Genomic DNA, 23511 nt, shown 5'->3' with positions numbered 1-23511 from the left:
GGCCCTCGAATCTGTAGTTTCGCAAGCATCCCAGGTGACTCTGAGGAACACTAAACTTTAAGAAGCAATGTTCTATGTCGGGGTTCTAAAAGAATCCAGGGAGGGCACGAACTTGGGTAAAGCAAAAAAAAAAAAGATTTTTTTTTTAAAGATTTTATTTATTTTGAGAGAGAGAGACAGCCAGTGAGAGAGGGAACACAAGCAGGGGGAGTGGGAGAGGGAGAAGCAGGCTCCTAGCGGAGAAGCCTGATGTGGGGCTCGATCCCAGAACGCTGGGATCACGCCCTGAGCTGAAGGCAGATGCTTAACGACTGAGCCACCCAGGAGCCCCCCCCCCAAATCTTTATTTCCCTAACTTTTAACTAAAATGTAGTGTTTCTGGGGACACCTGGTTGGCTCAGTCAGTAGAGCATGGCACTCCTGATCTCAGCGCTGTAAGTTTGAACCCTACGTTGGGTGCAGAGATTACTTAAAAATATCTTAAAAATAAATGTGTTTCTTACAATTACGAATGTATGCAAAAAAACAAAACAAAATGAAACAAACTACAGAACAAGCAGCCCTGGTAACCATGTCACACACATGCACACACACACACACACAAATCATAGATACTTTCAGAACCCTTAGAGTGGCTGCAGATATCCTGACTACTATTTACAGTCTTCACCGTTCAAAATTGCAATAGCCATGAGTCCTGATGCTGGATTTGTTATTCCATGTACCGATAAAAAAGGATATATATTACCGTATCATAAATTAGGTTTAAAAAATCAGTCTGATAACTATTTCTTTTCTTTTTCTTTTTTTTTTTTAGACAGAGCATACAGGGGTAGGGGAGGGAGAGAGACAAAATTAAGCAGACAAACTTAAGCAGACTCTGTGCTGAGCGTGAGCCCAATACAGGACTTGATCTTACTACCCTGAGATCATGACCTGAGCTGAAATCAAGAGTTGGACGCTTAACTGACTAAGCCACCCAGGCGCCCCTCTGATAACTATTTCAACACAACTGTTTTCCTTTGTAATCCTATGTATTTTGTTTTATGCATTCAAAAATATTCCGAGAAGGGGTCTACAAGCTTCACAGATTGCCAAGGGGGTGAAAGGACATAAAAGCTGACCCCCATACTCTAGATCTTCTGAAGCACTGAGTCTGCCTTCTCCCCTCCCAGAGGTCTGAACACCGGCAACGGCAGGACAGGATAACATCGGAGGAGCGTCTCAGAGTCAGAGGTGGGACTCTGGCCAGTGGCATGCCCCAAATCTCTAACAAGTACAAAGTGTCAATTACGAGGTTTTTAAAAAAATGATCCAAAAGCTATGTACTTAACTTTTGTCTTCACTGAATCCTTAACTAAAATGGGGGGGGGGACCCCGACCCAAAAAAGTTGTGAGTCTCACAGAGTGAGACGCTTCCTGTTCCTTGTTAAAATCACCTATAATGAGGTGTAAAAACAAGAACACACGCAGGAACTGACAGAGGAGACTAAAGCGAAGAAACAAACAAAAGGCCCCCTCTGCCCGAGACCGGACGCGCCAGAATGACTCCAAAAATGATCGCCAGTTTCTGATGGTATGTACCAGAAGTGGACAGGAAAGTGCACAAATCTTGAGTTACTAGTAAATGATTTTTAAAATATGTAGACACCCTTGGAACCACTCCCTGGATCAAGACAGAAAACGTTTTCAATACCCCAGAAGACTTCTTTACTCACTTCTTTACTCACCTGTCAGCACCCAGTCATGCTCCGGAAGGTAACCATTACTCTGACTTCTATCAGCACCATTCGTTTTCTTGCTCTTGAACTTCACAGAAATGAAATCATATCATGTGTATTTGTTTGAGTCAGGTCTGTCCTTCGGCACCACGTCTGTGACATTCACCCATGTTGGGGACGTAACAAGTTCACTTTCTCTCACTGCCACGTAGTTGGTCCCCAGGGTGAACACCATGGTTCCTGTATTAATTCTCCATGAGGGACATATGGGCTCTTTCCAGTTTGGGGTTATTAGGAATAAAGTCACATGAGCAGTCCTATGTCTGTCTTCTGGTGGACACAAGCACTCATTGCTTTTGGGTTTACATCCTGGGACCAGAGGAGGCAGACGTTCATTTTTAGTAGATACTGCCGAACTTCCAAAGGGGATGCACCAGCTTACACTATTAGCAAGATGTGGAGAGTTCTAGCTGCTTCCTGTCCTCTGACCAGCTCTTAGTGTTTCAGGGATTTTCCTTTTGGTGGTTCTGGAGTAGGCGTAGTAGTGCCTGATCGTGACTTTAATTTTGTAATAAATCTTAAGTCTTTTAAGTATGACCTATTTTACAGAGGATTTCAGAGATATAGAAACTTTGTCTACAGCATTTAAGGTGACAATGACACCAGAAACACTTCATTTATTTGACATCAACAAGCAAGTTTGGAGGAAATCCTCTGATGGGCACATTTGCCCAAACAACTAAAGATTAACACTGCAAATGCTTACGGTTATTTTATGCCCTTTTAGATAAACGTTTGCTAAAAGGTATTATGAAGAGTAATAAACGCAAATTTTTCAATGCTGCAGACATGCCTGACCATGCCCACAGTGTTAAATGAGTCCCAGACTAAGAAATCCTGAATCATTCCTGTGTCAAATTCCAAAGCCCACAAAAGCCCCCTGTTGACTTCATTTTTTTTTTCTTTTTTTAAAGATTTTATTTATTTGAGGGACACCTGGATGGTTCATTAAGCTTCTGCCTTTAGCTCAGGTCATGATCTCAGGGTCCTGGGATCGAGTCCCACATTGGACTCCCTGCTCAGCGGGCAGCCTGTTTCTCTCTCTGCCTGCTGCTCCCCCTGCTTGTGCGCTCTCACTCTCTCTGACAAATACATGAATAAAATCTTAAAAAAAAAAAAGATTTATTTGAGAGAGAGAGTGAGAGAGTGAGAAAGAGCAGAGGGGGCGGGAGAAGGAGAAGCAGACTCCCTGCTGAGCATGGAGCCTGAGATCATGACCTGAGTCAAAACCAAGAGTGGGACACTTAACCAACCGAGCCACCCAGACACCCCTTTACTGTCTATTTTATTTTATTTTATTTTATTTTATTTTATTTTATTTTATTTTGTTACCCTATCTATACTTGTGGGATGTGAAGGAGGAGGACTGAGAGAATCTGGCAGGATATTTTGAGGAGAATGTAATCAAAATCCACATATAACAACACCCTCATTTTATCTGACTGCTCGCTAGTGTTCAACTTCAAACAGGGAATCTGCACCACACACTTGGACCACAGATGAGACCCTTAGTTTTATATAACACCTGGGAGTTTTCATAGTCTTTTCCAGAGTGAGCTCAATTAATGAGAGAAAGCATATAAACGGACTTTGCTTTAGTTTCTAGGTTTAAATTGCTGAGAGAATGCTGGCAGTAAAGAAGATGGATTTAAAAAAAATAACACTAAAAACTTTTGAATTGCAAATGCAAATAAATATAAGCTAGTTGAAAAAAATGAAACCAGACACAAAGTAAAATCCCTTTCTCTTCCCGTCTTCCATGCCCCTGTGCACATCGTTTTCCTCTGATAACCTCCTGGTGTGGATAGTCTCAGACCTCTCTTTGTATGGATTTACAAAGGTGTGTTTGCTGTATACATATGTGCACACATCACACGTTCACATCCATGTCCACATATACACCTATATTCACAACACACACATATATGTATATACACATAGAATTTGTTGTCATAAATAGGATGCTGGTGGAGCTGTTACACTGAAACTTGATTTTTTCCACTAAAGAAAATATCTTAGGGGGCGGGGTGCCTGGCTGGCTCGGTCAGAAGAACACACGACTTTTGATCTTGGGATCGTGAGTTCGAGCCCCATGGTGGATGTAGAGATTACTTAAATAAATACAAATTTTTTAAAAATCTTGAAATATTTCTATAACAGTACGTTTAGATCTACCTTGTTCTTTTTAGCGACTATGCAGATTTTTAGAAAAATTAAACACCACAGTTGAGCAGAGATATGTAAACTATATAAACGGCATAAAAGGACTGCCATGGAAAGTCAAGGCTCACTGTCTTCTTTCCTGACCTGTCATTTCCATTCTCTAGAAACAATTACTGCTTAATTATTATGTATCCTTTTGGAAACTCTCTTGCATAGACAAACTTACTTACCTTTTTGTCTGTTTGTTTGTTAAGGAAATGGGATGATATCTACTAATCATTCTGGAACTTGCTTTTAGGTCTAACTGTATCTTAAACAATTTTCTATGGTATTACATATACTACTGCCTCATTCTTTCTAATAGCTATTAAGCATTCCATTGACTAAATATATCATAATGTATGTAATTATTCCTTTACTGATGGAAACTGAAGTTGTTTCCAGGTGGGGTTTTTTTCTATTTTAAATAACCTTACAATACACATCCTAGCAGAACTACTGGCCAAATGGTGTGCACATTTTTAATTATTGCTAATTGCCCTCCCAAAAGATTGTACTCGTTTACATATCCCCCAACAGTGTATAAGAGAATCCTCCCACACGAAGGAAGATTGATTTATAAAAAGCTGAAAGATTGTCCCTCTGCACCACAATATACTAATTGATACATACAAGTGAGCTGTAAGGGAGGTCTCCAGTGATCCACCCGGGGGTCACGCTCCTTTTAATTAATAATCTGAATGAGCACACAGATGGCCGGGGAAGCACATTTGAAGGAAATATAAAGCTTCTCAGTGGGTTAGCTAATAGGACAGGTGACAGAATCAAGATGTAAAAAAAAAAACAAAAACAAAACACCTCTTGACAATGAGCAATTACGGACACACTACTGAAATTAAATTTAGTATGGACAATGGAAAATCTTACATTTGGGGACAAATCCAAATTGCACAAGTACAGGATGGGGAAGGCCATGTGCTACAAAGCAGGAATTTGCACCCATTTTACCCATCAGGAAACCGAGGCTTGGACAAGTTGAGTCATAAACTGGTAAGTGGTAAAGTGAGGACTGAACCCAAGTTTGTTTGAAGCTAAAATTGTCTCCACGACACCTCGAGAGAGACTGGGGCGAGGGGAGCATACTGACGGTTCAAAATGAATCACTGGCTTCATAGAGAGAGTGTGCTTGGCAAGGAAGGGGATGCACCCACTCCACCCCTGGCTGTGTGGGGGGCACCTGAAGCCCCGAATTCAGTTCTGACCACTTCAACTTAACATTAACAACCTCACATGGGGCCCATGAGCAGCAGTGAGGATGATGAGGAGGGACACGGAGTCCACATCTTAGAAGAAAAGCAGCAGATGTCCTGGAATGCTTGAGGCCCATCATGGTGAAGAGAGCTAAGCCTTACAGAAAATGTAAATAGAAACCCCTAGGGGAAAACACAGACAGATGAATTCTGTCCAATAAAAAGACCGCTGGGGACTTCCTGAGTGATGAGGTGACCCTTGCTGGGTCTCTCCAGGGCTTCAGGATGGGGCCGCTCACTAGAAAGACCAAGCCTTGATCAGAAGCTTCTAACTTTCAGCCCCACAGTGAATCCTGCGGGAGAGGAGGGCCTGCAGATCGATTTAATCATCGATGGCCAATGATTCGATCAATCGTGCTGATGTGATGAAATCCCTTCATTGTGGAGTCCAGGGAGCTTCCATGTTGGTGAAAACAGTAAGGTATTGGGAGGCTGGTCCTCCCAATGGGGGCTTGGAAGCTCTGTGCCTGCCCTCACCCCCCAGTACCTTGCTTTGGGCATCTCTCCCATTTGGCCGCTCTTGAGCTGTATCCTTTGTAATAAACTGGGGATAGTAAGTGAAGTGCTTTCCTGAATTCTAGGAGTCATTTTAGCAAATTATTGAACCTGAGGAGGGGGGATGTGGGAACCCCTGACTTTGTAGCCAAGTGGGACACAAGTGTGGGTGACCCGGGGACCTGATACTTGTGACTGGCATCTGAAGTGAGGGCAGTCTTGGAGAGAGAACTCCGGGTAGTTAGCGTCAGAAGTGAACTGAATTGTAGGATACTCAGCTAGTGTCCAGAGGAAAACAACCTCTCAAGGAGGAAGCAAGTTTCCCGTTCCCGCAGAAGTGTTCAAGCAGGGACCGATGAGCTGACTGTGGTGAAGTTGGTGCAGGGACTCTTGTCCTGGGTGGGGGACTGGCCTAGACAACTCTAAAGCACTGAGAAACAGTCAACGGATAGGCACTGATCTGCAAACTTCTTACGGCTCAGTGATGAAATGTACAGCAACGGGGAAGCATTTAGGAACAAGCATTTTGACATTACTGTGACACACCAAAGTCATGCTCAGTGGGCTCATTTCTTTAAACAGAGTCCAGACCCATCTAGGAGTTACTCAGTTTGGTGGGGAATTACACGAAGGGGGTGCTGCAGACTGGTCGCGCATAGTAGGACCACACCAAGTTCTGCAACAGATCAGAAATTAAAAAGCGGGTCCTTTATCACCAGTGGTCTGAGAAGCACTGCTCAGAGGCCTGGGGCTCACTCTGCCATCCCTGGTGAGGCCCTGCTTGACCACCCAGCTAAGGAGGGCTCTCCCTCTTCCTTTATACCATGCCCCCATATGATTTCCCCACGGTACTTACCAACACTTGCTATCTGCCTGTGTATCTGTTACCTGTCTATTTACTGCTCCGCCTGCCAGTCCTTGAGGCCACCAGGGCAGGAAGCTCAGCAATCTTACCCACTCCTACATCACCAGTGCACAGACTACCTGGCACTGAGAAAGGATCCAAAAAATGAGGGTTGAATGAATGACACGATGTATTACACAATAAAGTACTCCTGATACGACGTTTGTTTTTGGTAATGGTGGGCTAGGTTATGCAAGCAACCCTCCCACGGCAAAAAAGTAAAACTGCTTGAAAAACATTAAAATCATCTCCTTAAAAGCCCTTGGCGTGCTCATAATATAGTCTGGAATTACCAGCCCAAATAGAGGCAACTGGGAACCCAGACAGGAGGACCACGGACATCTTTTTTAGCTTGAGGATACTTGTCAGTCTGGGCGAAACTAAACTTGGGCTTTGGTGGCCTCAAGAGACCAGAGGGCAGAGCATCAAACCCCCAGACCCGCTGAAGCACGTCAGTCTAATAGGAGACCCACCTGCACTAAGCTGAGGCCCCAAAGGGCTACGCGTTCGAGAAGGTAAACCAGAAGAGACCCCCTGGGCCCCAAAGGCTACAGGGAAGGTTGTGAGAGCCGAGGAGAGCTGAGCAAGGAGTGTCCCCGAGGTGTTGTACCCACAAGACAGCCTCCACGTCTCTGCAGCTCTGTTCTGCATCAGTGGGGTGGTTTGGAAAGTCTCATGCTGGGAACTTAGTTTTCAGTCTCTGGCAAAAGAAAGTGCAAACCCTCCCTCCAATTCTGACATCAATTCCAATATGTGTTTTTTCCCCACATCAACAAGCACTTGTCCGACACCAGCTGGGTGTTCTGAAATTCAACTCCGTTCTGACACTGTCTACCTGGAGACAGCCTCAGATCCCACAGGTGAAAGGCTCAGTCCTACCTGTGCTTCTGACCAACCAGCTATAGATCTGAGGTTCCAATGACCCCGTCCTTGGGTTCAATTAATTTGCTAAAGTGGCTCACAGGACTCAAGAGAAACGTTTTACTAACTAGATTACTGGATTAACTACTAACTAGATTCATTATATAAGGATATAAGTCAGGAAAAATGCACAGGGCAAAGTATGGGGAAGGGGGCGGAGCTCCCATGCCCTCTGGGAGTGCCACTCCCCCCAAATCTCTCCGTGTTCCCCAGCCCAGAAGCTCTCTGAACCCCCATCCTTTGGGTTTTTATGGAAGCTTTGATTGATTAAATCATCAGCCACTGGCAAATGAACTCCATCTTCAGCCCCTCTCTTTTCCCCAAGGTTGGAGGTCAGGGGTGGGACTGAAAGTTCTAACCCTGTAATTGTAATGGGAGGTTCCTCTGGTCACCAGCCCCCATTCCTAGGGGCTTTCCAAAAGTCACTTCATTAACATGACAAAAGACACACTGCTCACTCTCCACACTTAGGAAATTTCACAGGTTTGGGCAGCTCTGTGTCAGGAACAGCGAAAAAGACCAAATACACATTTCTTATTTTAAATCATGATATAACACTCCCTACCAAAAGGCGACTCAACCTGGGCCTCCTATTAGTCCTAAAAATTCATTTTCAAGAGTGATACCAGTAAACTGTTAGGCAGTCATGCACTCAGGGACGCACAGTAGGCCACTACCCCATGAGCACAGGCCAGGAGAAAAATCACACAACAGAAAGCCGCAGCAACATCACATAGTGAAATGATCTGTCACAGATGGTAAAACCGTTATACTGATTGTGTGGAAAGAAAGCAAGGCAAATGCAACGTTGTCTTCAATGAAACAGTAAGTATAAGAAGTGACTGAGCCGGGGCGCCTGGGTGGCACAGCGGTTAAGCGTCTGCCTTCAGCTCAGGGCGTGATCCCGGCGTTACGGGATCGAGCCCCACGTCAGGCTCCTCTGCTATGAGCCTGCTTCTTCCTCTCCCACTCCCCCTGCTTGTGTTTCCTCTCTCGCTGGCTGTCTCTTATATCTGTCAAATAAATAAATAAAATCTTTAAAAAAAAAAAAAAAAGAAGTGACTGAGCCACCTTGAATTAGGCAATGCTTCTTAGAAACGACATGAAAAGCATGAGCAGAAAAAGAAAATCTAGGTAGACGAGGCATCATTACATTTAAAAACGTCTGTGCTTCAAAGGACACAATCAAGGAAGTGAAAAAGCAATCTGTAGAATGGGGGAGAATTTTTGCAAATCACAGATTTGATGAGGGCCTAGGATCCGTACTGTATAAAGAACACTTAAAATGCAATAATAAAAGGAGAAATAACCCAGTAACGGAATTACTTTGCAATCTGTTTCTTCGTGCATTTGAAAAATTTTAAGCAGCTACAAATACTGTCCCTTCTAGTGCACGGACTGCTTGAACGGACTCGGAGCAAGCCAGCCTGGTTTCCCTCTGAGTCTCCCGAGCACTCAGGTCTTTTATCAGGGTGAACATTAACACTGGCCGCAGGCTTTCAGCTGAAGACCATCAATATAAAACACAGCCACAGCGCTCCAACTGAGCACTGACGCTTGGTGGCTCTGGTAGAAACAAAATTGAAAACAGTATTTGAGCCCTGATATATTTCCCAGAGAGGCAATCTGAGACAGGACTGTGTTTTGGACACAACAGACCACAGTGATTTGTGAAATCAATAACTTCACCAAATGGTTTCAAAGATGTTAAGTGAACTGCCCACGGTCACACTGCTGGTGAGTTGTGGACTCACCGGCTGAACCCAGGCGGTCTGACTCTAGAGCCACTCCCACCCATGATCCTCCAGAGGTGGTTCCATTTTGGTTTTTGTTTGTTTGTTTGTTTTTAAGATTTTATTTAAATCCCAGTTAGTTCACATACAGTGTAATATTACATTCTGGTGTACAATATAGTGATTCAGGCTTTCCGTACAAGCCCCAGTGCTCATCGCAGCAAGTGCCCTCCTTCCTCCCCATCCCCTATTTCACTCCTCCCCTCTGGCAACCATCAGTTGGTACTCTCTAGATAAGAGTCTGTTTCCTGGTTTCTCTCTTTTCTTCCCTTTAATCATTTGTTTTGTTTCTTCAATTCCACATGAGTGAAATCATGTGGTATTTGTCTTTCTTTGATTTATTTCGCTTGGCATGATATCCTCTAGCTCTATCGATGTTGTTGCAAATGGCAGGATTTCATTCTTTTTGATGGCTGAGTAATATTCCATGTATATCTATACCACCTGTTCTTTATCCATTCATCTGTCAATGGAAACTTGGGTGGAGACAATGACTATTAAATTAAGATCACTGAAGCTCAGAAACAAGTATGGAAGCCAAGCAGGAAGTGGCTACCCAAGCACTTAAGTCGTGGGCCTGACAATTTCCTTTCTAGAAATATTCCAGTTTTTTTTTTTTTATGTTATGTTAGTCACCATCCAGTGCTTCATTAGTTTTTGATGTAGTGTTCCATGATTCATTGTTTGTGTATAACACCTGGTGCTCATTGCAATACATGCCCTCCTTAATACCCAATACTGGGCTAGCCCATCCCCACACCCCCCTTCCCTCTGAAACCCACAGTTTGTTTCCCGGAGTCCATAGTCTTTCATGGTTCGTCTCCCGCTCTGATTTCCTCCCCCTTCATTTTTCCCTTCCTTCTCCTAATGTCCTCCATGCTATTCCTTATGTTCCACATATAAATGAAACCATATGATAATAGTCTTTCTCTGCTTGACATATTTCATTTAGCATAATCCCCTCCAGTTCTATCCATGTCAATGCAAATTGTGGGTATTCATCTTTTCTGATGGCTGAGTAGTATTCAAAGAAATAAGAGCTTTGAATGACACACTGGACCAGATGGACTTCATAGATAATATACAGAACATTCCACCCTAAAACAACAGAATACTCATTCCTCTCAAACGCACATGGAACTTTCTCCAGAACAGACCACATACTGGGTACAAATCAGGTCTCAACCGATACCAAAAGATTGAGATTATTCCCTGCATATTTTCAGACCACAATACTTTGAAACTGGAACTCAATCACAAGAAAAAATTTGGAAGGAATTCAAACACTTGGAAGCTAAAGACCATCCTGCTTAAGAGGCGATTTCTAATCCCTGACTGGGTCCAGAATATGTCCTTTGGCATGGGGCAGGGCCAGGCGACACAGCCAGGTGAGGAGTGTTTGGGGATCTTGGGCCAAATTTATGTATTTCTTAGGAAGTGTGGATTTCCTCTAGACACTGGTTCCAGCAGGGGGCAGAGCTGTGCTTACATGGGGTGGCGGAAGTCTAGTACAGTTTGATCATTTCAGGCGGGAGGGCTAAAATTTTGCAAAAATCTGGGGAGCACAAAGATGTCTTGAACCTCTGGGTTCTCTGGCACTTCAGGTTCTCAAAGTAGAAACTCAGCACGGTGGCTGCTAGCTTTCTGAGCACTGGAAAATGAGGCCTCAGTGTTTCCGCTTCCAGCTTAGCTCCTGGCGCACAGCTGGCTGCGCGAGTCTGTGGTAATAAGACCATTTCGTTTCAGGAGTTGGGCCATTTGGGGAGGGCTGTTTCCAAGCTTCAGAAGCAAATTCCCCTGGGAGTTCCTTCCTCTGTGTGGGTCACTTGACATCATTGTGGAGGAGAGGTATGTGGGCACCTATTCAGGAGTCCAGCCTAAGATGGGACGGCCTCCTTGTACCTCACAGAGCAATGGCGAAGGTACCGTGTTTGGGTATTGAAGTTAAGGCCAAAGCTGAAGATGAGAAATAACTTCCCAAATGCTGTGGCCTTTCAAGTTAAATCCATAGGCCTTCACCAAGAATTTGATCAAGGAGGTGGTTAGGAAAGCAAGGCTGGCAATACAGCAGTAGTTATGTTAACAACTCCACCATCATCACTAGTATAGCTGTCACTTCCTGACTGCTTACAATATGGCGGGCGCAGTGCTGATAGCTTTACAAGCTTGGCTCACTGACTCTTTTTAATAATCCTGAGACACTTTCCATCTTATAGATAAAGAAACGAAGGTTCAGAAAGGCTAGGTTACTTCCCTAGGGTCATATAGCTAGGAGATGGGGGAGCAAAAACTTGAACCCGGGTTTGTCTGACTACAAAGCTGGGACGGGAGGTGCTAAAGCACTCTGACGGCCTACCTCTTAGGGAGGTAGCAAAGATGGAAAACACTGGGGCTTACACCACACTCCGCAGTTTTGGGGGTAGACCTCAAGGGGTAGAGTGGGCAGCGGAAGTCTGAAGAAGAAAGACAAGCAACGTGAGTCCCTGTGGCCGGCAGCAAGGAAGACCAGGAAACCCCAGAAAGAGGGCTTGGGTTCAAGGATGGTGGACACCTTTCCTGGTGCCTTCCCTAAATAAAAATGACCTTTGGTAATTGTAGTAACTTTTGCATGTCTCTCCTGGAACCTGTGCTGCTCACAGGGCAATGCTGAGCTGACCAGCTTGGTAAAGGGGGAGAGCTGGGCTTCTGGGGCCACCCACAAAGGGTGACCTGGCTGTGAATTCTTCTTTGATCCCACTGCTGGCAGACCACCTTAATGTCCCTGGATTTATTATAGAACTTTTAAAGGGTATGCATCACCCTATTAATAGCACCTTCCACACAGAGAACAATGGCATTTTCCCTTCACGTCTGCTTCAAGCGAAGCTCTGAAGAGCTCCATTGAGCCCTTCCCAGGCTGCACTTAGGCAAGTGTTCTGCGGTAATGAGCATCACCAACTGCTCACCGATCTAACTTAGGTGCTATAATCATGTGCTTGGTGACAAGGCGTGGGTGGGGTGGGGTGGGGCTTCCTTACCTCATCTGAAGAGCCATTTTCCACTCTGAATCTTCCAGCCCTTTGGATGGCTCCATCAGCATCACTGGAAATAAGCTAGGGGATAAGAGAGTGCTAGTTAGGTAGCTGGGTCACCATGTGTAAAGCCTCTTCTGACTGTCTGTATCTGTCCTATAAGTAAGCCAAATCCCACGACAGCTGGAGGGCCCAGCCTAGAAGCTAATGGTCTTTCTGAAGCTCTGTCAGCCAAGCCCTCACACAGTTGGTCTCCACAGTCTTTGGGAAGCTGAAGAGTGAGGACCCCCCCAACCCGCAAGAGTAGGAAAACAAGAGCATCAAATCTAAATGCGAACATTTTCAATAAAATCTAGATGTGAACATATTCCACTACTGAGAAATATCAAAGCGATGATCCCTGGAAAAACAATCTTAATACACATCACATGTGGACAAGTGCAGCTCACAGATGGCAAAACCGAAAGCCAACTCTCAAGTTCGGCCGTCTTCACAGGAAAGCCTGAAAAACAATTAATGGCTGGCAGGAACTCAAGGCTCTATTAACATCACAGAAAGCTCCTGTGCTTCATTCAGCTTTAAATGGTCTCCAAAAGGCCAATTAGCCCCTTCCAAGGCAGGCAGGCTCTATTTGAGCTCTGGCAACATGATGCTTGCAAATTGACAGTCTTCAAGGAGCTCACTGGTAGGATGAGATGAGTGAGATCGGGGCTTGGCGCATCAGTCCTAAAATTACTGACTCGAGATTTAACTTATTTTCTCCCAAATCTCCTAGATTTCTCAGTAGCAACTTGGGAAAATGACAGGTCTTTTTTTAACCTTTAAATCTGCCCACGATTTGTAGCCAAGATCTGCCAAGAATTTCCATTTCCCACATTCATTAGAATGTGCTTGCCCTGGGGGAGGACACTTCTTACCTCTCTAACTCAAGACTTACCTGGTAAAACAGATAATACAATTTCTTAAGAAAGATGGTTATCTCCTATTTTCACTCATGTTAAGAGATATGAAGGTGTGAAAACGGAAAAAAACCAGGGGACACTCTACAAAACTTCCCAAGGAAAACTATTTGCAAAGGCTGATAAATCTTTTCCATGATAAATATAGAAATAATAGTACGTAATATTGGGGCACCTGGGTGGCTCAGTAGTTAAGCGGCTGCCTTCGGCTCAGGTCATGATCTCAGGGTCCTGGGATCAAGCCCCACAGCAGGCTCCCTGTTCAGCAGGATGCCTGCTTCTCCCTCTCCCACTCCCCCTGCTTGTATTCCCTCTCTCGCAGTCTCTCTCTCTATCAAATAAATAAATAAAATTAAAAAAAAAACAGTATGTAATATTCACTGAGTGCTTGTAGAAGCGATGTACTGTTTTGGTCTTCACAAGTGTTATTTCATTTAACTCCCAAAATAGCAATATGGGTGGGTACCATCATTGTTCTCATCTACCAGTAAGGAAACTGAGGCAGAGGAAGGTAAAATAACCAGCCATAGTCACATCCTAGTTAGTACCTGGGAGGCCTGGGATGTGAACACAGGCAGCCAGACCTCAGAAACCCATCATCTTCACTTAACTGCTACCCCACCTAACCGTCCTCTGGGGAATGCCCATAAAAAGGCCCAGGTTTTCAACCTAAATTTTATCCTGCAAAATCATTTCTTTTTAAAAACAAATAAAAATATTGTTATGTGTATGTTTAGCTGTTTATGGCATCAGATTATTACATGGTCAGTAAACTGAAGACGAGCAACAGAGGCTGTGTGGTAAAAGAATTCAACCCTGCCCAAGAGAGGTCTGGCCTTTGCTCTCGGCTCCCGAGAGGTCATCTCTAAGCCCTGGGAATATCTGGCAGGCGTGTCTGTTTACCTGGGTCTTCGAGCCAAACAGGAGGATAACCTGACTCGTGGGCGGGGGGTGCTTTGGGTTACACCATATCAGATCTTCCTGTGGACACCACGCTCAGGCGAGCGTTCCCGGTGCGTGGACTGTCACTCACTGTTGCCAGGAGGGGTTAGTGCTGCCTGCGAAAACTACTGGGAGATGACAACTGGGCAGTCTGCATGTGGAACTCTCCTGGACTCTGTCCCATGTGTCTATTCCCTTGGCTGATCCTAATCTATCCCCTTTTGCCGTAATAAACCATAAGCCAGCCTAACAGCCTTCACTAGATCCTGTGAGTCCCCTTCTAGCAAATTATTGAACCTGAGAGCGGCCCCGGGGACCTCCGTACTCTGCAGTTAATGTCAGGAGTGAGGTCTGGTGGACTGTTTCTAGTTTAGAGAGGCCAATTCTCGAGTACAAGAGCAAGATGAATGTGGGTCTCCTGGGGTCACTGCCATTTTCACAGGGGAAGCATAGAGGACTCAGTGTCATTTTCTTCTTTGCTTGTGAGCTTCTATTCACTGTTAAAATATTAAAATACAGGTTACAGCAAATAGGTTTCAAGTCAAGTGTTCTTGGCGTAGGGCTGCCTCAAGGGCTTTGGGAGAAGTGTTCTGAGGTCAATTCTGGAGAGAAAAGAGAGCTGCCATCAATTGATACACCTGACACAGGTGTATAAAGAGATAGGGGGACACGTGCTCCCCTGAATTAGAGGTGGGTAGGTACAGTCTTCACTGCAGCTAGTCTCAACCAGGACTCAAAGGCTTGGGAGGAGAGCCGACAGTCATTCACTGATTCACTCATTCATTCACCTAACAAAAATAAAATGTCCACCACTATATTCCAGACACTGCCAGGCAAAGGCAATAATGCCCTTTCCTGTGGTGAGATCAGAATGAGAAGTTCATTGCTTCTTTTGCTTAAAAGGTTCAAGAAGCAGAAAGGAAGAACATGTTTAATGATCTGATGGCTGGAAGGAATTTGGCCCCTTCTGATCTGGAGCCCACGGGCACAGAACTTGGGCTTCAGGCTGACATGTCTGACTCTCGCACCTTTCCCATCTCCGCCGCCACCATCCGCACGCATGTCACTGGCATCTTTCACCCGGATGACTGCACCTGCCTCCTTACAAGTTGATGCACCCGCCCACCATCTCCAACCCGATCTGCACACCACTGGGCAATTTCGGCAAACTACAAATCTGACTGTCCCATAGTCCCACCTCTGTCCCAGCACCCTGCTCCTTCCCACCAGAGGATGGGCACCCATGGCACTCCCTTGTCCAGAAGGCCCTCTCCCCCTAAAAAACTCCTCCTCGGGGCACCTGGGTGGCTCAGTGAGTTAAGCCTCTGCCTTCAGCTCAGGTCATGATCCCAGCGTCCTGGGATGGAGCCCTGCATCGCATCGGGTTCCCTGCTTGGGGGAGCCTGCTTCTCCCTCTCCCTCTGCCTGCTGCTTCCCCTGCTGTGCTCTCTCTCTGTCAAATAAATAAATAAAATCTTTAAAAGAAAAAAAAAGACCTCCTCCTTGTCCCCCACATTCACTGCCAGACCTCAGTGCCTGGGAAGATGACCCCAGTGTAACTGCTGGAGCACTCCTGGGAGTTGTGGTTTACATTTCTTGGTGTGATCACGTGATTCCCGCCATTGCTCCTTATGTGCTCCCCTGCGCCCCAATGCTAAGCCTCACGGAGACCGTGATGGCTTGTTTTTCTCACCGCCACATCCCCAGAGCTAAGCACCCTGTCTGACACAGTATAGATGTCCACTAAACACTTACCAAATAAGAAATATGTGATTAGATGAAGGCCAAATTCCTGCTAAAATGACCAAAGGAATATAAAATTCGGGGTAAGACCTAGGCCAGTCTTGGAAACCAGAGGTTCATGACTCACGCAAGCAATTTCAAGGGAACTCCACTGGGTCTAACGTAAAGGAACGACCAGCGTGAAGGACAGGCCAAAGAACCCGAATCACCATATGCAAGGGAAAGCCAGGCTGCTGGTAACGGAATCAGATCCAGCACATCCAGCTAGCACCCTGGGCAGCTGCTGGCAGGCCCGGCTGAGGGGAGCGTGCGTGTTAAGGGCAGTAGGTGGGCAGGTGACTCACTGGTCGCACTGGCAGAGTGATTTGGTGCTGGCTGGCCGAATGGCAGTCCCAGGGCTCCCCTCACAGCTGGTTCGGGCAGCTGGCTACGTAAAGCTCAAGGTGCCATGCTGGCCGGGGCCCGGGGAGGACTAGCACACCAGCCGGCGTGAAAGGAGACAGTGCTCCAGTGAACTTGGGGATGAGAAAAATAACAATGCAGGAAAAAAAAATCCTTTTAATGCAGCAGAGAAACTGTTTCTATCAGTAATTTTCTTTCTATTATTTCTCATACCTGTGATCTGGCTAATTAAAACTACAGAAAATCGAAACTCACCCCTTTGTTGGAAGTTTCGACTCAGGAATGAAATAATGTCTACTAGCACCTATCTAAATGTCCAATACCACATAACCTAGAAGCTCCCTGCCCCGGCTCTTCCAATGTGGTGCAGAGTTCTGGCTGCCACCAAAATACACTCTTGCCATCTTCTATAGGGATGGAATGCCCTGGACACATGGCCAGATCAATCTCCCCTAAGGCAGCTGTTTGACTTAATTCTCTCCACTTGAAGATGGTCCAAGTCCCGGGTGGCATGTGGGGAGCTAGGCCCTTTAGGGGGGAAGGTGCCTCAACTTTTCTTCTAGGAGATACCAAAAAAAGCAATGAACAAAACCCACGGAAAGCAAGGGGGAGGAAGCAAGGGGGTAAAAGATCAGAGCAGAAATTATAGAATTAAAAAGACAGTACAATCAATAAACACTGCCAAGAAACCACCAGCAAGTCTGATTTTAAAAAGCAAAGAACAAACATGAATACAAAGTGATAATAAGGAAAACATAACTGCTAAGAAGAAAGAAATTTCTTGAAGCATGACAGAATGCTACTTGAGATGGTGCAGCTTTATCAGAACCTTCCATGAAATGGACATTTTCCAGAAAAATACACACAGTGAAAACTGGTTTAGGAAGACAGAGAAACCTGAAGTACCAGCACCTGCGTGTAGAACTGGGGCAGTAGTGAGAACTGGCCCCACAGAGGGGCCCTGGCTTGGGGGGGGGGCACGTCCCCAAGGGATAGCCGGCTCAGTCACAGGGAGGCTGGCTGCGGCCAAGCCTTCCCTCAAAGAAGACAGTAGCAGAATCCTTTGCATTTGTTTTGATGCAGAATTCAGAGACAGGGTGTTAACATCAGTTATACTAAGAAAAGAGGGCAGGACTTTTATTTTACTTTTTTTATCTTGTCTGACATTTCCGATTCAGTCATACCCCAAAGGAAGGGCCGTGCTGAGGAAGACTATCTGAGAGAGAGAGAAAGAGAGAGAGAGGGGACGCAAATCAAATGATCTTTTGACTCCGGACGGATTCCTTCAGAGTTCCCACACTATCCAGTGCTGTAGCCATGAGCCTCATTTAAATTTTACGTTACTGACAATAAAATAAAATTTAAAAAACCCCATTCGGTTCCTCAATAGCACTAGAGATATTCAGGCGCTCAATGCTGTCATGTGGCTACTGGGCTGGACAGTACAAATCACAAATTTCCATAGCCACAGAAAGTGTTGTCGGGCAGCACTGCGACAGGCTGGACAGGGAGACCATTCTGCGTGACCAGGATCGAATCGGTTTCTCAGGCGGAAACTCCTGAGAGTTAGAGTTAAATACACTAACGACGGTGGAAATTCAGGGAAATTTCATATCTCAAGTAGAGGCTTTGGTCCAAACTCAGCCAAAGTGTAACGGATTCATTTAACACTAAGCTGTGTTCAATGTATTAGATGTTTTATTTCTGGAAAAAAGCACTATCCAAGCAATTATATCCAGTTGTATGATTTAACAAATTAATTTAAAAGAAAAAAAAACCCAGGAAGCAAAAATGTTATTCATTAACTACTGTAAATAAGAGCATTATTCGTTTAATATTATAGGCAATTCAGTGAGAATATTTCCTAAGTTAATATGAATACATAATTTTTCAAAAACAAAAGACTCTTTCTCTTTCTACTTAATTGCTTTGTTTCTTTGGGCTGCTGTTTGTTTCCATTCTAAAGCAGTTCAAGGATTCCCTGTGACCTCTGTTATCGCGCGCTCTACAGAGGTCACGTACAGGTATTTAAGTCACAGAAACAGTATTTTAATCTAGGATAAAATCTCAAAACGTTAATAATAAAATACATCTTAAAACGCAGTATTTCAAATTTGTACACCCTCCCATACCCCTCTCCTTTCTCTATGATGAGTGGTTCTGAGTGTGGGTTTTGGCACGCAACTGCTCAGGTTCAAATCTAGCTCTATACTTATTAGTTGTGTGACTTTGGGCAAATCACTTAATTTTTCCTCTCTAAATTTTGGCTTCTTTACCTCTAAAATAGGGACAATGATTGTAGCCACTTCCAGGCTCATGGAGAACATTCAATAATATAAAGTATGTAATGAGCCTAGAACAGTGCCTGGACATAGGGAATGCTCAATAAATGTCCAACAACATATACTAATACTAGTGACAAAATGGTGAATACCAAGTGCTCTGATTATTACAGTTAGTACGATTAAACTATTTTTAATCCTGAATTTAAATGCTTGGAAGCTCTGTTTAAACATTTGTCTATCTAGCAAACATTCGTGAGAGCCTATTTTTCAGGGCCTATACTAACTGCTGGACTTGGAAAGACAAATGCAGCATGATCACTGCCCTGAAGGAGCCCAGAGCCTAGTGGGAGAGAAACAAACATATAAACAGATAAATCACCACACAATCTAGTTAAATGCCTCAACAGTAGAAAGAATGGGGTGCTGGGGGAGGTCAGAGGCTGGAGAGACCAACTCTGCCCGGGGGAAGTGGAGAAGCTTTCATTACTGTAATGAAATTTATTCTAGAAGGTGTACAGGGCCTTTGAGAAATGATTTCCAATGGAAGATTTTTTTTTTTTAAACCACAAATACGAGTCAAGAAGACCCATCTGACGCTGTCTATGCAAATCAGACACACACACACACACCCATACAGACACACACACCTGACTTTGAAAGCGTTGCTCAGAAGGGATGAAAGAAAGTGTAAATGTTTCCATCAAAAACAATTGTTGAATCAGTATTTTGTATGCCTGAAAGTAATATAACACTGTATATTAACTATATTTCAGTAAAATAATAATAATAATAATAATAAAGGCCAGGAGCCAGGGTCAATGGGTTTAAAGCTGGGTAGAATGAGCCATCCCCTGACTGGTTTGTGTGGCTCCTGGGCCCGTGTCCTGGTCACCCTTGGTGACTTCCGCTTCCTGCAGGGAGAGGCAAGGAGCAGGGGTGGGGACCAGAGATGCTCTCTTTTCTCCCTCTTTACCTGATCCTACTCTGCTTGTGCCAAGGGCCAGGGAAAAGCCCTGGGGGCTGGGGCGGCTGGCCTATCTGGGTTGGTCAGAAGGTCGTCTGGCCAGGATAACGGATGTTGACTGAAGGAAAACCACCAAGGCCTCAGATCCGGGCTCAGATGCTTTATTGCTATCATCATCCCTGGCCACCATCCTCAGCAAACGCAGCGTCTGTCACAATGATTCACCTGCTGTCTTGAGCTCATGTCCTCTGCTTTCTCAAATCTAATGACCTCACTTACCTCACAGCTTTGCTGTCCACTGCTAAAACCCTGCACATGCGCTCACCCACACTGGCATAGCTCGGTCATCACATACCTAGCTGGTAACCCACCTTGGCATGTTAGGTGTATGTTCGGGCCGGGCCCTGTGGTCAGTTACGTCAACGCTGTGCTTCCCAACATATGGGTCTCCTGTCCTGCCGACCTCTCCTCGTGCCCCCGCATCAAGCCCCAGCTCTCAACCACCTGCTACCAAGGACATTCTCTCTCTTTTTCTTCTGTGTTCAAAGACACAACGGTTTCCAAGAGACTAGGCCTACAACAAGCTCAGGCTACTTGACCCTGGCTAGACCTTCACGACCACTCCCTAATTCCTTCCTCTGTTCCGTGCTCACGTTCCATTACACCTCCCCCGTTGGTTCTGCCTTGTCGTCGGTCCAGATACACCCTTTCATCGGAGAGGATGACCTCTCCACCTATTTTACTGAGAAGTGTGAGGTCCGTCAGGATGAGTGCCATCCTTTGACCCTCCATCTCAAAATGTATCTGTCTTGGTTTCCTCATTAAAATAATATCTGACTATCGGTCCCTGATACTCAGCTTCCCTGTAAAATACCCGTGAAGATTCAGCACGAAAGAGGACAATACAGGAGTCTGAGAAAGACTGCTCATCCTGTGGCCAAGATTTCAGGACATTTTCTACTTACTCTATGGCCAATGGAGAAGAATGGAGAAACACATTTGATCCCTGACTTTGTTGTCTGACACAGAGCAAATCTGTGGTCAGCACAGGAAGCTGGAGGGCACTTTATTTGTCCCCCTGCGGTCTCATCTTGGCTGAGAGACGTTGGGTCTGTATGCAGAATGACAATACGATATCGGGAGTCACCCTTACATGCACGGGTGCTGCATTTTAAGTCAGCTGCTGTCACATTAGCGCCCCAGGTAGGGAGAGAGACAGGAGGAGTCCTGGAGCGGGGCTTCCTGGGGAGTACATACAGTTTTGCCATGATGCCCAAGGGTGACTGGAATGGGGAAGATTCAACCTCGTGATAACCTCCATCGTATTCTTTAATCCACACAGAGGCCATTTTCTCAAGCTTAGGTAAAGAGCCTGAGCACACATTCCTTCGATATTCCCCTTCCAACCAGGCTGCTATCTGTCCCTCCCTCCCCACCCCGGCTCGTGCTATACATATAAATTCTGGAACCACTGGTTCAGAGCAGCCAAAGCCAAGCATGGAGAACATCCTATCTCCCTCCAGCAGAGCTTTACCAGATAAACACCAGCTAGACGCTGGACAGTGATCACGGAGCTCTGCACAACCGCTGGCCATTCAGCTCGTCAGCTCGGAGAAGCAACAGCACCCAAAAGGACAATGAGAGCTGACGGCCAGTCATATATTCTGTCTGTTGGAAAATACAAGGTCCAAATAGCTCTTTGCTTTTATTTGAAGATTTTGTTAAAAAAAACAACAACAAAAACCAAAACAACCCAACATGGGAGCTATGAAAAAAAAATGCTACAGATGGTCTTGAAAACTAGAAAGGAAAGCACACCATGTTTTTATACTCAAACCAAAATAAAATTTCAGAAAATCAGTTGTTGTGCTCAATAAGACAGAAGACATGATCTTTGCAACAAGTGTATAAAGTTTTTGGAAGGGATTAAAAAAAGAGGACCAAAAAACGCAAATGCGGGATTAACATCCTTGTTGACAGGAAGCAAAATGTTCATTGTAGAAAACAGCAACAGTAAATATAGTCTTTATTTAAGATGCTTCCCCACAATGAAAAGGAACAAAATGAAACAAAAAGAATGAGAAAGAAAAGACAGTTATAAAGGACAGAGAAAAAGACCTTTCTTACTGTTGTGTAGGGAGGAAAAATGAGAAATAATCCAAGACAGAGCAGAAGACAATATTCATCCCTGACATAAGACCAGGGACTAAGAATCAGAGATGAGATGTTTTAGTTAAAATTAATGAAAAGAGAAACACACAGAGAAGTTATGGGAAATTTTAAAATAAAAGAGTAAAGAAGATCTGAGAAAAATCCCGGCGAGAAAGCTCATCAAGAAAGGAAATAAACTGCCCTGGGCTTCTGTTCAGAACACTGTAAGGCAGAAGCTAACCACACTGGGTTGAATGGTGTCCCCCCAGATTTACGTCCACCTGGAATCTCAGAATGTGCCCTTATCTGCAAAGAGGGTCTTTGCAGATGTGATTGAGTAAATTAAGATGAGGTCATACTAGATTAGGGTGGGACCGAAATCCAATGGCTGGTGTTTTCACAAGAGACAAGAGAGGGGGCGTGCAGACTCCGGGATGCAGGGAAGAAGGCCTCTGAATAAGCCCGGAATGAGCGAGCTACAAGCCTGAAGAATGACCAGGATTGCAGGCAGCCCCGGAGGCAGGAAGAAGCAAGGAAGGATTTTTCCCTAGAACCTTCTGAAAAGGAACATGGCCTGGTGTCATGTTGATTTTGGACTTACAGGCTCCAGAACTGTGAGAGTACATGTTCCTAATGTTTTAAGCCATCCAGTTTGTGGCCATTTCCAACTGCAGGCTTATGAAATGAATACAGTATCAGATCAGAATTTGTCAAGTTTTAAGAGAAAAAGGTGATCATTTGGAAATTTTAAAACCAGTCAAGTTATTCTTGTGGAAGCCATTACTTGAGACAGTCCCTGATATGTAACGCTTGAGGACAGATACCCTCAGGTACTGCCTAAAAACTTACGTGGAACTCCAGGACAAGGACCCCATAGTATGGTTCTGGAGGTCACAGCCAGCGCCAGCAGACACAAGGGAGAAAGGCATTCGGATGGGAGGAGAAAAAGTTGTTTGTCTACGAGCGTCTACATCTTCAGAAAGATGAAACTTTGTTTTGAAATAAAGATACCAATAAAATATATAAACCCATTTTGTATACAAATTTAATTTCTAAAGGGGCATACAGTAAATCTTAATAGTTATTACCTGTAGGTGGTAGGATTACAGATGAATTTAATTTTTGTGCTTTTCAGTATATTTCAAGTTTTCTATGATGAACATGCATTCCCTTTATAATCAGAGAAGTATATTTAGAAGTGCGCTGGCATGCACACACACACACACACACACACACAAAGACTGGGAAGTAATATAAAAAATCGGAGAAGAGGAAAAGAACTTATCAGACACTAGATTTTTAGCAAAACTGATCTGTTAGCTAATACTCGGACCTCTGGCGGTGAGCTAATGCCACTGGAGACACAACCACAACAAAAGAACCATAAGCCCCGCCCACTAGAAAAGGTGAAATGCCCACAACTAATTACAGTGTAAAATATGACAGGCGCCATAGAGAAAGGTAAAGAAATCAAGGGTTCTTTTTTAAAATTTTTTTTTGAGAGAGAGAGGTGGAGGTGGGGGTGGCAAAGGGCAGAGGGAGAGGGGAGAGGGAGAGAGGAGAGGAAGAATCTTAGGCAGGCTCCATGGCCAGTGCAAGGCTCCACTAGGGGCTCAATTTCATGACCCTGAGATCATAACCTGAGCCGAAATCCAGAGTCGGACCCTTAACTGCCTGAACCAGCCAG

At 44.8% G+C, this 23511-nt stretch overlaps 1 protein-coding gene across 3 annotated transcripts in view; it reads right to left on the bottom strand.

Moving 5' to 3' along the window:
• The window catches only part of GARNL3 (GTPase activating Rap/RanGAP domain like 3), a 146001-nt gene that overhangs the window by 73609 nt on the left and 48881 nt on the right, over positions 1-23511 (bottom strand). For all 3 annotated transcript variants that reach the window (XM_034664549.1, XM_034664550.1, XM_034664551.1), the window contains one exon: positions 12385-12459. In XM_034664549.1, the coding sequence (XP_034520440.1) occupies positions 12385-12459 (75 nt within the window). The remainder of the gene's footprint in view (positions 1-12384; positions 12460-23511) is intronic.

The sequence above is a fragment of the Ailuropoda melanoleuca genome, chromosome 7, assembly GCF_002007445.2.
Source record: "Ailuropoda melanoleuca isolate Jingjing chromosome 7, ASM200744v2, whole genome shotgun sequence".
In the NCBI taxonomy this organism is placed as follows: Eukaryota; Metazoa; Chordata; class Mammalia; order Carnivora; family Ursidae; genus Ailuropoda; species Ailuropoda melanoleuca.
This window is presented reverse-complemented; position numbering and strand designations above follow the sequence as displayed.